Below are 15,119 nucleotides of genomic sequence, written 5' to 3' on the forward strand. Positions count from 1 at the left end.
TTAAATGGAAGACGTTTGGGATGATCAGAACCCTTCCTAGAGCTGGCCGTCCGGCCAAACTGAGCTATCGGGGGCGAAGAGCCTTGGTGAGAGAGGTAAAGAAGAACCCAAAGATCACTGTGGCTGAGCTCCAGAGATGCAGTTGGGAGATGGGAGAAAGTTGTAGAAAGTCAACCATCACTGCAGCCCTCCACCAGTCGGGGCTTTATGGCAGAGTGGCCCGACGGAAGCCTCTCCTCAGTGCAAGACACATGAAAGCCTGCATGGAGTTTGCTAAAAAACACCTGAATAAGATTCTCTGGTCTGATGAGACCAAGATATAACTTTTTGGCCTTAATTCTAAGCGGTATGTGTGGAGAAAACCAGGCACTGCTCATCACCTGTCCAATACAGTCCCAACAGTGAAGCATGGTGGTGGCGGCATCATGCTGTGGGGGTGTTTTTCAGCTGCAGGGACAGGACGACTGGTTGCAATCGAGGGAAAGATGAATGCGGCCAAGTACAGGGATATCCTGGACGAAAACCTTCTCGAGTGCTCAGGACCTCAGACTGGGCTGAAGGTTTACCTTCCAACAAGACAATGACCCTAAGCACACAGCTAAAATAATGAAGGAGTGGCTTCACAACAACTCTGTGACTGTTCTTGAATGGCCCAGCCAGAGCCCTGACTTAAACCCAATTGAGCATCTCTGGAGAGACCTAAAAATGGCTGTCCACCAACGTTTACCATCCAACCTGACAGAACTGGAGAGGCTCTGCAAGGAGGAATGGCAGAGGATCCCTAAATCCAGGTGTGAAAAACTTGTTGGGTCTTTCCCAAAAAGACTCATGGCTGTATTCGATCAAAAGGGTGCTTCTACTAAATATTGAGCAAAGGGTCTGAATACTTAGGACCATGTGATATTTCAGATTTTCTTTTTTAATAAATCTGCATAAATGTCAACAATTCTGTGTTTTTCTGTCAATATGGGGTGCTGTGTGTACATTAATGAGGAAAAAAAATTAACTTAAATGATTTTAGCAAATGGCTGCAATATAACAAAGAGTGAAAAATTTAAGGGGGTCTGAATACTTTCCGTACCCACTGTATGTGGGTGACTCTAAAATTACAAAGCAGCTAAGAAAAACCATTGAGACAGTTGGCAACATTTTACTATTATTCTTCCATAAACTTCAGATATGTTGTGAATAGTAACAGGTCTGTGGTGTTACTGTGAAAAAATTTAAAACCAAAGGCATCAGCATACAAAGAATGCAATGTCTTCTTAAGCAGTGATTCCCAACCAGAGCAGAATATATAATGCATACATAATAGTATTATATATCATATAATAATAGTTTGGGGTCAAAAAGATTTTTTTTAAAGATATTAATACTTTTATTTAGCAAGGACACATTAAATTGCTCAAAAGTGACAAAAAAAAGACATTTTACAATGTTAAAAAAAGTTATATTTTAAATAAACGCTGTTCTTTGAACTTTCTATTCATCAAAGAATCCTAAAAATAACTAAATGCATCATGGTTTCCACAAAAACATTCAACTGCACAACTGTTTTCAACATTAATAATAATACTAAATATTTCTCAAGCACCAAATCAGCATATTAGAATGATTTCTGAAGGATCATGTGACACTGAAGACTGGAGTAATGGCAGCTGAAAATTCAGCTCTGCCATCACAGGAATAAACTAATATATATTAAAAAGGAAAAGAGTTATTTAAATTGTAGTTTACAGTATTACCGTTTTTAATGCAGGCTTGGTAAGCATAAGAAAGTGCTTTCAAAAATGTCTTATCGATCCCAAACTTTTGAATAGTAGTGTATATAAAACAGAAATCACTGAAAGTACTGTTTACACATTAATTTGATTATATATAATTGGAATATAGGAAAATATTTTGCAAAATTTAAAATGAAATTTGAATTTAAGTGGTCAACATACAAAGTGCGTATGAGGACATTTTTCTTTATTTTTCACTCTTAAAATCAAATACATCTCCATCAATATTTTGATAATAAGTTGATATTGTAGTTTTATTTATGAATGTGGAATTGCTTAGACATGGTCCACAAAACTCCTAACTAAATGAGCCATGAGTGCACAAGAATGTGTGTGATGTGTGTTTGTGTATGTCTGTGCGTTGCGCTTTTGTTTCACCTTCAGAAGCAGCTGGTACTTCATGATCCTCTGCACAGGTTTGATGAGCAGGTCATTCAGCTGCAGCCTGTGACCCAGCTGCTGTTTCAGTTCCTGCACACAAACATTCACCTGATTTGACTGATTCCTTTATGCAGAAAGAGAGAAAGCCAATGTTGTTTATTCTGTTATTTTTCTCCAGTACGAATACTGTGTGCAGTATAAAATGGCGTACCCATATGGTCTATTTCATTAGTGAAAAAATGCAGTATGCAAATAAAGCTTATTGCAATTAATATGTTATACTTTTACCATCTTTTTCTTGACACATCATATGATCTGACTGCCAAAATTAAGACCAAAATTGGGTTTTAAAACAAATTATTTAAAAAAAATGGTAGCTAGGTAACATGTACTGAATTTAACTGCATTTTATATATACGGTACTGTTTCACATACTTAAAAAAACAGTAGCAGTATACAGTACATACTGCAAAGTATGCATTAAGCTTATGTACTGACATGCTGGTATTCCACCCCAAACATAGCCAAACACTCTCCATGATCCATTATCCCATAATGCCCTGCAATCTCAATCTATAAAACCTAAAGTAATGCCAGCTATCAAACCTCGTTTGGCACAGCACTGAGAAGAATCCATTAAGTGTCAAACTTTTCGATCAAGCATCTCCCTGTTTTGTCTGTTCCAAGAATTGATGGGTCAGTCGGGGCCTTCATGCCCCCTGTGTGATTATTACACACACACACAGTGCAAATGGAAAGAGAGCGAGAAAGTCTGCCTTGGGATATGTACATAGATGGGCTTGTGTGACAAAACAGTCCCTCACGCTTAACCTGAGCGTCTTTGAGGACTCCACTAGTGTGTATGCATGTGTTTGTGTAGTTGCACTTCACATGCACTCACCTCAAAGTAGGTCTCGATGTATTCTGACACGATGTGCTCAGACTTAGGTTTGTTCTGGCAATATACCACATACATGTGAAGCCGCCTTTCCTGTGGTTTGTGCAAACAGAGAGGGCAGATAGAATTAGCTCAGCAGAGTAGTTATAGAGTGAAGCATTTAGTTATATTTATATATTTAGTTTAGTTTAGTTATACCAAGTAGCAGTAGTAGCATAAGAAGACTTTGGACATTTAAGCCACATTAAAAATGTGTGAATTTTAATTGTATTATTATTTTATATATTTTTTTATTTTAAGCAAAACAATTCACAAAAAAAGAATTTTGTTCAAATTATAAAACAATAAATAGAAATAGAAACTTCATACAGCCACTAAAAATCACTTTAGTTAGATAAAAATCATTGCAGTTAGATCTGAAAAAAGCTCTATCATCATTTGTTTACAGAAACCATTTAGTTTGAAAATTTGTATCTAATGTAATGACATTCAGATATTTGTAAGTGTGCCTTAAGTGTCCACAAGTTTTTTTGGGGACAATGTTTACTATATATACACCCATTAAAGTACAATCCAATGTCCAGAAATCCTATTAGTAAAGTAAATGTTGACAATGAGAAGAAACAGTAACTGTTATGGAAATACATCAAAGTAGTTTATCTTGTCTAAATTCTTCTTTCCTGATCCCACACGTAAACGCAGCTAGAGAGAGACAGGGAGCAGTGGACATGTATCACGACAGGTGATTCAATGTAAACTTTCAAGCTGCTGTAAGTGTTTAAGTAAGTTTGAAACTGACACTGCCTACATTATAAGAGCAGTGTACTGTGACGCATAGAGAGAGATTACACAACTCTTACGGAGGAGCATGAGCAGAAGGCCATGTATAATTCAGCCCAATTATCCGCAATGTAATCAGAGCCCATTCTCTCTCTCACACACACACACACACACACACACACACACACACTGTAGTTACAACTGGACACTACAGCACACACACAGAAATAAATACTCATACACACAGAATGAGTTGCCTAGAGACAGGCCGACTGGGTAGACGTCAAAGCATAAATGGTTCTGACAACAAATTGTAAAAGTCACATATGGACACTGCACACAATTAATTTCATAATCAGGATTTTTGTTCTTTACATCTTTAAAACATGATTATCAGACTTTTTTGAAGTGACGTAAGGTGTGGACAAGTATGGTGACCCATAATCGAAATTTGTGCTTTGCATTTATTGCACACACACATTAGTGAACACACACACACACACAGCAGTGGGCAGCCATATAGCTGCGGCACCCGGGGAGCAGTTGGGGGTTCGGTGCCTTGCTCAAGGGTCTCATCTCAGTCGTGGTATTGAGGATGGAAGAGAGTGCTGGTTATTCACTCCCACCACCGACAATTGACTTGAACCCGCAACCTCTCACCATTAGACCACATCTGCCCCAATTTCATCTTGAATTAAGTTTATTTTCAAGAACACTTTATAATGTTTAGTTTTAACATTAGGTAATGCATTAGGTATCACAAAAATAAATTAATAATTATTTAATTATTAAAAGAATTAATATTTTTACAGTATTTATTAATTTAGATTAATGTTAATATACTGTGTATATATATATATATATATTAATGTCTTATGAATGAACACAAAAATTATGAATGAGCCCAAATTACAAAAGGACAATGGGATATTTACAAACTACATTTATTAATTTGACATTTACAGTAAATAACACATTAATAAAAATTGTAAAATTAGTTTTTTATTATTAGTTCATGTTACCTAATGCATTAACTAATGTTAACAAATATAACCTTACTATAAAGTAGAATGAACTCACTAATTTGCTTCATTTATGCTTAAAACTAGGAAAATAATAATAATAATGAGTCAAAATTGTTCAAATTTGCTTCAGGTATTTTGTCATTTGTTTGGTTACTGGAAAATAGCAAAACATACTAATTCAGATTTTTTTTCCCAGTGCAGTGACATGTCCTTATAAGACTGTTGAAGACCAGCTGAAGGATTTTGCAACCCATTGTCTTAATTTATCTACAGTACGCATCAATGACTGGAAGTGGGAAAGTCCTGACATAACTTCGATGTCTAACAACTTTGTTATGTAGTGTATGAGATAAAAGAGGGGATGAGAACAGGGGCTGAGGAAATTAGAGAGAGATAGGGGAAGGTCTTGTTTGTGAAAGGAAAAAAGACAGAGTGGGGGGACAGTCTGGCCCTCACTCACCCTCCATTACTGTTTCTCATTACCAACCAATTTCCCACTACGCTTGTTTCACAGTTTGACTCAACCTTTAGATTTTTGTTATAAGTTTCTTTATTCCCTTCAAGTCTTTTTAAGTTATTACCCAAAGGGCTCAGACTCATAAACGGTAGAAAGGGCAAACGCTGACAGACGCCAGTTTGTACAGTAACAGTGCTTTTCATTTAAGCAAAACGCTTTGATTCACCACCAAAACTTGTATCACAGCATGTGGTAGCTTTTAACAAATTACTGCAAAGTACTTTCACAACTGTAAATCTGTGAATTTTAGTTTTTAACGTGTACGCCTATGGGTGCCAGGAATTGTGTTGTGTATTTATCTGTGTATGTCCATAGCGTAGGACTGAACTCCAGAAATAGACACGGTGTGTGCAGCGGTGTTATCAAAGGAAGTAGCTGTGCTTGTTGTTCCTCCTCTTACTTTTCCCGCCTCTTCTTCAGCACACACACAGAAATAAATACTCATACACACAGAATGAGTTGCCTAGAGACAGGCCGACTGGGTAGACGTCAAAGCATAAATGGTTCTGACAACAAATTGTAAAAGTCACATATGGACACTGCACACAATTAATTTCATAATCAGGATTTTTGTTCTTTACATCTTTAAAACATGATTATCAGACTTTTTTGAAGTGACGTAAGGTGTGGACAAGTATGGTGACCCATAATCGAAATTTGTGCTTTGCATTTATTGCACACACACATTAGTGAACACACACACACACACAGCAGTGGGCAGCCATATAGCTGCGGCACCCGGGGAGCAGCTGGGGGTTCGGTGCCTTGCTCAAGGGTCTCATCTCAGTCGTGGTATTGAGGATGGAAGAGAGTGCTGGTTATTCACTCCCACCACCGACAATTGACTTGAACCCGCAACCTCTCACCATTAGACCACATCTGCCCCAATTTCATCTTGAATTAAGTTTATTTTCAAGAACACTTTATAATGTTTAGTTTTAACATTAGGTAATGCATTAGGTATCACAAAAATAAATTAATAATTATTTAATTATTAAAAGAATTAATATTTTTACAGTATTTATTAATTTAGATTAATGTTAATATACTGTGTATATATATATATATATATTAATGTCTTATGAATGAACACAAAAATTATGAATGAGCCCAAATTACAAAAGGACAATGGGATATTTACAAACTACATTTATTAATTTGACATTTACAGTAAATAACACATTAATAAAAATTGTAAAATTAGTTTTTTATTATTAGTTCATGTTACCTAATGCATTAACTAATGTTAACAAATATAACCTTACTATAAAGTAGAATGAACTCACTAATTTGCTTCATTTATGCTTAAAACTAGGAAAATAATAATAATAATGAGTCAAAATTGTTCAAATTTGCTTCAGGTATTTTGTCATTTGTTTGGTTACTGGAAAATAGCAAAACATACTAATTCAGATTTTTTTTCCCAGTGCAGTGACATGTCCTTATAAGACTGTTGAAGACCAGCTGAAGGATTTTGCAACCCATTGTCTTAATTTATCTACAGTACGCATCAATGACTGGAAGTGGGAAAGTCCTGACATAACTTCGATGTCTAACAACTTTGTTATGTAGTGTATGAGATAAAAGAGGGGATGAGAACAGGGGCTGAGGAAATTAGAGAGAGATAGGGGAAGGTCTTGTTTGTGAAAGGAAAAAAGACAGAGTGGGGGGACAGTCTGGCCCTCACTCACCCTCCATTACTGTTTCTCATTACCAACCAATTTCCCACTACGCTTGTTTCACAGTTTGACTCAACCTTTAGATTTTTGTTATAAGTTTCTTTATTCCCTTCAAGTCTTTTTAAGTTATTACCCAAAGGGCTCAGACTCATAAACGGTAGAAAGGGCAAACGCTGACAGACGCCAGTTTGTACAGTAACAGTGCTTTTCATTTAAGCAAAACGCTTTGATTCACCACCAAAACTTGTATCACAGCATGTGGTAGCTTTTAACAAATTACTGCAAAGTACTTTCACAACTGTAAATCTGTGAATTTTAGTTTTTAACGTGTACGCCTATGGGTGCCAGGAATTGTGTTGTGTATTTATCTGTGTATGTCCATAGCGTAGGACTGAACTCCAGAAATAGACACGGTGTGTGCAGCGGTGTTATCAAAGGAAGTAGCTGTGCTTGTTGTTCCTCCTCTTACTTTTCCCGCCTCTTCTTCCCTTGTGGTTGTGAGCCAATGGACACAACACAAGCAAACACACAGCCTCAAATGGGCCGTATCAGTAACAGGGTGTCTGAGGGGGAACAGAAATAGAGTGGGATGATGGGAGAATAAATGGGGTGTTAAAATGGGAGTGCGTGTTAAAAACCCCTGTGTTTTCTCAGCTCTGTTTACTCAGTGCATGAGAAGTTCTGCTCAATCTTGCTAGAAACAGACAGACAGATGAAAGACAGAACAATAGACAGACTTACATGTTTGATAAAAAGTTGGGCCAGTCGTTCAGGTTCAGCCACACATTTCTCCAGCTCACCCAGGAAATAACTGAGATCAGTACAGAGGGAAGAATCAGACATTCAGCCCACGATAAGTCATCAGCAGGACCATATGGAATCTGCATGCACTAAATTCTACAGATTTTTCCCAAAAAATTAATTGCAAGGACAAGCTGAGGACAATTCAGTCTAAACTGACTTGAAGGTTTAGGAATATACTGAAAGTCTTGTCAGATTTGTGATATATACACACACACAAACACAGATAAACCTACTCTCTATGCCAGTCGTAGATCTGATGAATATTCCCGAATACTATTTTGTCTTTTCCCTTCATATCTTCTGGAACTCCTTTTGCATTCATAGTGGCCATGTAGCCCTTTGAGAGACAGAACATGATGAACTTCCACAGCTCATGACCCATAAAAACACTCTTTTATTATTAAATCTGAGACATTTCAACAGTGATCACTCTCATAAAAAATGTAGATCAGCATATTCCAAATATTTTAAATCCAGGCACCATTACTTTGATTTATACTGTGATCAGTATTACAGCTGGGTGGAATTCAGGTCAGTTGATGCATCAAATCAAATTCTAAGGTGATTAAATGCTCTGAAATGCATTTGAGTCATTCTAAGATAACAGGAAAATTGATAGCATTCCATAACAGAGTTGATCAAATCCACATGTGATTTGTTAATAGATATTTAAAGCTCACCTCCACAATAAGTCCTAGATCAGCTACATACAGCTTTTCTGTCTCTATCAACTCTTTCAGAACATACCTGCAGAAGAAAGGAGGTCAGCCTTTATTGGTTTCATCAAGTCATTCAATACATTAACAATATCTGACAGCTCAAAACATGTGCTGTGAGTAATACAGAGTGTAATATTAGCAGAGTTCTGACTGTCGCAGCATATTAATAATCTGGGAGCTATTTGTGGACCACATGAAGGGCTGCTTTATATTGAAACGTGTGAAAATTCCTGCTGGAAAATCCAGTTTATGATGGTAGCTGTGTTTTGGAACATTGTAGCTGGTTTCTAGCTTCACTAAGATGGCCATTAATTGGTCCAAATTGGTTAGTTTATCTAAAACAGTAATTAAGATTATCTTTACCTGGATTAAGATGATCTTTAGCAAGTCTCTAGCTAGTTAATATGGTCATTAGCTGGACTAAGATTATGTTTAGCTGGATCTAAAAAACAGATTGACCTGTATGGCCAACTGGTATCTGGTTCTAGCTAGTTGGTCCAAACGGGTCATTAGCTCGTCTAAGATTATCTTTAGCTGGTTAAGATGATCTTAAGCTGGTCTAGCAGCTATCATCTTTCAAAAATCAGTTTGACCTGTTATGGCCAGCTGGTAGCCAGTTTATGGCTAGTTATGATGGTCAGTAGCTGGTCACAGTTGGTCATTAGCTCATCTAAGATGGTCATTAGCTAGTATAAGATTATCTTTAGTTGGTTAATATGATCTTTAGCTGGTCTACCATGTTCCAAAAAACTGTTTGACCTGCTATGGCCAGCTGGTAAAGACAGTCATTAGCTGGTCCAAGCTGATAATTAGCTCATCTAAGAAGGTAATTAGCTGATCTATAGTTATCTTTAGCTGATTTAAGATGATCTTTAGCTGGTCTACCAGCTAGCATGTTTGACCACTTATGGCCAGCTGCTAACAGGTTTCTAGATGTTTTTAGCTGATTACGTCCTTCGAATGAGACGTTAAACTGAGGTCCTGACTCTCTGTGGTCATTAAAAAATCCCAGGATGTCTTTCGAAAAGAGTAGAGGTGTGACCTCGGCACCCTGGCCAAATTTGCCCATTGGCCTCTGACCATCATGGCCTCCTAACCATCCCCATATCTACTGATTGGCTTCATCCTCTCCACCAGTAAGCTGGTGTGTGGTGGGCGTTCTGGCGCACTATGGGTGCTGTCGCATCATCCAGGTGGATGCTGCACACTGGTGGTGGATGAGGAGATACCCCCTGACAATGTAAAGCGCTTTGAGTGCCTAGAAAAGTGCTATATAAATGTAATGAATGAATGAATTAATTAATTACCTGGTCTAAAAGCTATTATGTTGGACAAAAAAGGTCTGAAAATTAGATTTTGACCATTTGGTGGCTAGTTGCCGGCTGGATAGTAATAGCAGGTCGAATTTTGTCATTAGATGGTCCAAGATGATCATTATCCTTCACTACCATGATTAAAAAAACTAGTCTGGCAACTTTAAACTGTTGGGACTAGCCTGCCAGTCTACCAGCTTGAACCAGTTAACAACCACCGACTGGCTTAAACGGATAGTTCACCCAAAAAATTAAAATTATCCCATGATTTACTCACCCTCAAGCCATCCTAGGTGTATATGACTTTCTTCTTTCAGATGAATACAACTGGAGTTATATTTTTAAAAATGTCCTGGCTCTTTCAAGCTTTGTAACTGATCTACACGCGCTCATGAGAACAAAGGACGTAGGGGTAGCGTAAGCTCCGGTGAGAAGTGACAAACGTGGAAGCGCAGAAGAGAGCAAAACAAAACACCGGTCACGAATTAGAAGTACAAAAACGAGGATTTGTAATGAAAAATGTTGGAGGATTTCGATATATGCCAAGAGGAGACTGGTTTCCCTTTGCTGTAAACAAAAGTTGGTTCTCGCAAGACTAGCATATCCTAGCATGCCCTACGTCATCTGCTGGAATGCCACTCTCTCGTGAATGCGTGTGTGGAGCCGTGTGGAGTACTTTTATGATGGATGGATGGATGGATGCACTTTTTTGGGCTTCAAAATCTCGACCCCCATTCACTGCCATTATAATGCTTGGAAGTGCCAGGACATTATAATATAACTCTGGTTGTATTCATCTGAAAGATGAAAGTCATATACACCTAGGATGGCTTGAGGGTGAGTAAATCATGGGGTAATTTTAATTTTTGGGTGAACTATTCCTTTAAACTGGATTTGCCATCAGGGATGACTTGACTGTGGTGTACTGATATACATCTGATGCCTGCTCTGTTAAATACTGCAACTGAAATCTCAAAGTAATACCACATCAAAAAGATTTAAATTAAGCATTTCTGTTACATAAGCAGTATAAAATTAGAATTTCCTACGTTACTTAACACAAGTTGCAAATAAAGGACATTTCTCACACACATGCTTTTTTCTAAGGCACTCTTCTGATCTTCTTCGCTGTCTATGGTGGCTGATGATTGGCTGGAGTTGTCATCCATCAAGGCAAAGCAAATGTCATCAGCCTGTAGGCTGGTGCACTGGGTAATCTGCAGACACAGAGGAGGATAACTGTGAATAAGAGGCAAGACACAATGCTGAAATAATATTCACTCCAGGGATGGCTGCAGGGACAGAGAGGAATAATACAGAGGAGAGAGAGTGGATTGGGAAGATATGAGCTGTTGTAATAGCTCAGGTTGCCTAGGTGACAGGAAATGAGCATGCTTGGTCTGCTGGTGACAGTGATTGAATGATAACAGGAATTCAGCACTTACCAATAATCATGACACCAACGAGACAGAGTAGATGTACTACCCTGACTCTCAATGCCACTGACCCCATGAAGTCACAATGTTCTCACAGAAACTCATGTCAAATTGTTTTGGTTGATATGGACCATTGTTTTAGTTGACGAGAGATGTGCATACAGCCCTCCAAGTTGTTCAGTATTTGAGATGGAAAGAGGAAGTCTGAAGACGTCCTGTCTTTGTTAATGTGTTTGTTAACCACATCAGAGGTAAAACTAGGACTTAAACTATGCTATAAATCCTCGCACTTTGTCACGTCCCTCACAGTTGTTTGTAGTCATGCTTGTTAAGGATTTCTACAAAGCGTCAATATCTCAAAAGTATCTTTTTCCACACCATTTGTGCTACAGACATGAATAATACGTCAAATCCTGAATCTCGTTGTGAAATGGTGTTCTTGTACAACTTACTTACAATTTTTACCTAGTGAAAGATAAAATGGGATTGCATTGTGCAACCGCATAGCATTGTGCTAAAATCACTCAGATATGTTCCACACTCACAAGTGATTTAATACGGAACAAATTACATTTCTATTCCATAGAATCAAACAGCTTTGGTGACCATTAGTTTTCATTGTATGGACAAAGACATTTTTTTTGACTTTCTTAAAATATCGTTTTATGTCATACAGGTTTTGATTTGGAACAGTGTTGTTATTGTTCACTAAAATGAAAACTTTTACCTTGTTTTCATTAGCTGGAAAAACTGAAATAAATGAAAAACTTAGCAAAACTTAGCCTGGGCAACTAACTGAAAATTAAGTTGAAGAACTAAAATGACAAATACTGAAATAAAAATAAATTAAAGCTAAATCGAAATATAAAAAAACTAATAAAAATGACAAATGCACATAACAAAATTACTAAAAACATAAGCTAAATAAATTGAATAATAATATATAAATAATAATTAAATGACACTGGTTTGGAATGACATGAGGGTGAATGAATGATGCCAGAATTTCCATATTTGGGGGAACTATCCCTTTAAGAAATTATTTAGCATATTAATTTAGCAATTTGGTTCCCACAATGTAGGCAAAACTGCACCCACACACACAATAGGTTTGGTGTTTGTCATCTAACTGATGCGGAACGCTCTGTGTGGCGTATAAAATTATGCATCACCCCTGCTGTGTGACAAAATCTATAGTGACAGTGTGGAGTCAAAATCATCTCTACAAAAAACAACAAAAAAGCAATTACACCCATTTATCGTGTTTCCCTGCTTTTTAAATGCACTAAAGGTCAGATAAGATCTGCCCTTTAACCAAAGCTGTTTAGCTGCTTGGTTAATGCCACAGTCACCTGTGAAGCATCACTTTATCTTCATTCTCAGGACCCCGGTCTCTCGCTCTCTTTCTCTCATACACACAATACCACTAAAGTCACACATCCTCCTCAAAGCAAGGATTCCTATGCTAAGAGCTTGTGATGGAGAGCATATTTCTATCCATTTAATATGTTATCACTTTTTTTCCAGTTTGTTTGTTTACAGGAGCTTTACAAAGCACTTCCTTTGCTTATAAAGGTGTTATTGTGTTGTGTGTGAGAAAAATATGGCACAATCTATTCCAAAATGATGTGGATTACAATGAACGGAAGTTCCTTGCATCATTTGCTCATTTACTCACCCTCATGTCACTCCATATCTGTGTGATTTTCTTTCTTCCGTGGAACACAAAAGGAGATGTTTTGTATAATATGTACTGGTTGCTCTTTTCCATTCAGTTACAGTAAAAAGGGCCAGATGATTTCAATCTTCAAAAAGGACACAAAACCACCATAGAGTGGTTCAAATCACTACATGCACTATATTCCAAGTCTTCTGAAGCCAGACAATTGCTTTGTTGGAGAGAGAGACAGAAATCTTAGCCGTTAATCACTGAAAAAACTTGATATCTGGTCTAGATCTACTTGCTACATTCATGAGAGTAGCAAATTGTGAACAAATAATTAGTCTGAGTTAGATCTTTTCAATGAATCAGTTCACAAAACCAGTCTAAATTAAAAATTGGCTTTCTGAGTCAAATTCACTGAATCAAAGATTCAGTTGCAGCAGTTAACGCTTCTGTAATTAACGTCTTAACTTTCAGAATGTTTCACACACAAAGCTACAGCATGGCTTCAGAGGATTTGAAATACACAGTAGTATTTGAGTCAAACCCCTTTTATGATGCTTTGCACTCTTTTTGAAGCTTGCAAGCTTCAGTCATCATTGGAATGGCATGAAAAATAATGACCAGTTTACAAAACAAAGTAAGATTTTATTTCTATTGATATAGATTAAAAAATTAAAAAAATTATTTCTGTGACGGCAAAGATAAATTTTCAGCAGCCATCACTCCAGTTTTCAGTGTCACATGATCCTTCAGAAATTCTAATATGCTGATTTGGTGCTAAAGAAAGATTATTAGCAATGATGAAAACAGTTAATGTCCTGGCTGAACAAAAATATTTGTTTCTTTAAAAAATAAAATCCAAACTTACTGACCCCAAACTGCTGAACGGTTGTGTAAATCATGTGTATAATGTGTTGTATTGCTCCATCATGCTATGTTGTAATCCAGCCTTACGCCCCACACTTTGTTGATGTACCTTTCTGAGTATTGTATTACACTGTTGTGTTGTTTTCTGGTGCGGGTGGTGTTTGTGTGTTTTAGAGCAGTGCGATTACTCCTGCCTGGCTCACAGGTCTACTCGGATCATTTCCAGATGTTTTTTGGCACAGCCCGCAGGAGAACCCCCACTCTTGCACTTAACCTTTTTTTTATCTGCACAGCTTTTTTTCTACCCAGAAGACCAGACACTTTACTTGGACCTTAAATAAAAAGCTAAATCATATTAGTTATTGTTTTTCTACAGGAAATTGTTAAAGTTAGCTCGAGCAGAGCGAGGTAATCCAACGTCCTTTTCCCCTGCTTTTAATGTAGGGTATGCGGAGACTCACGTCATAGTTATATCATGAGTGGTTCCTCGCTCAAAGTGCTGTGTCAGTCCTCCATTTGTGTGGGGAATAAAACAAAACAGCCAGTTTGATAAACATGTGCTGCGTTCCTCCGTCCGGGAGACAGGCCGGATCCGAGGAGTGCTTACATATTCATTCAGGAATTTTCCATTAGCCAACAAATAATAAACTCACGCTGGATCCCCACAGCAAATGTTTCTGTGTCAGGTACAAAGTAGGGTGTCAGCTGAGCTGAATCAGAGACAGAAATGACTATGATATAAAATACACCTCAGCCTCACCATGGAGAGAGGCAGGAAGTTACAGAGTAATGTAGAACACTGAAAAACAACGCCAATACCAAGTGATTAAACCCAATATAAACTGCAAAATGTTTGTCTTGTTGTCCAGTAAAAAATACGTAAACATCTACATAAGACAAAAATACCTGTATTAGCTATTAAGGGGGGGAAATTACTAATAATAAACTCACCTTTGGCCACTGTATTACGGTTTGACACAAAAATATAATACAGCACTGTTTCCAACATTTGTAATAATAAGAATTGTTTCTTGAGCAGCAAATTAACATATTAGAATGATTTCTGAAGCATCATGTGACACTGAAGAAAATTCCAGTGCCATCACAGGAATAAATTACATTAAAAATATATTAAAATAGAAAACCTTGGTTGTAAATTGCAATAGTATTTCACACATTTACGGTTTTTACTGTATTTTTCATCAAAAAAATGCAGACTTGGTGAGCATAACGGACTTCTTTCAAATGAA

At 37.3% G+C, this 15,119-nt stretch overlaps 1 protein-coding gene across 1 annotated transcript in view; it reads right to left on the bottom strand.

Annotated features, from left to right (window-relative positions):
• Positions 1-13,020, bottom strand: part of LOC107586551 (rho guanine nucleotide exchange factor 25-like) — a 24,350-nt gene extending 11,330 nt beyond the window's left edge. Inside the window, exons 1-7 of the mRNA XM_016273974.1 lie at positions 13,015-13,020; positions 10,993-11,117; positions 8,549-8,615; positions 8,102-8,205; positions 7,806-7,875; positions 3,067-3,156; positions 2,163-2,255 (exon numbers count right to left, since the gene is read on the bottom strand). Coding sequence (XP_016129460.1) covers positions 2,163-2,255; positions 3,067-3,156; positions 7,806-7,875; positions 8,102-8,205; positions 8,549-8,615; positions 10,993-11,117; positions 13,015-13,020 — 555 coding nt within the window. The remainder of the gene's footprint in view (positions 1-2,162; positions 2,256-3,066; positions 3,157-7,805; positions 7,876-8,101; positions 8,206-8,548; positions 8,616-10,992; positions 11,118-13,014) is intronic.
• Positions 13,021-15,119: the final 2,099 nt, after the last annotated feature.

This window comes from Sinocyclocheilus grahami, unplaced genomic scaffold, assembly GCF_001515645.1.
Source record: "Sinocyclocheilus grahami isolate Dianchi unplaced genomic scaffold, SAMN03320097.WGS_v1.1 scaffold83.1, whole genome shotgun sequence".
NCBI classification, from domain to species: Eukaryota; Metazoa; Chordata; class Actinopteri; order Cypriniformes; family Cyprinidae; genus Sinocyclocheilus; species Sinocyclocheilus grahami.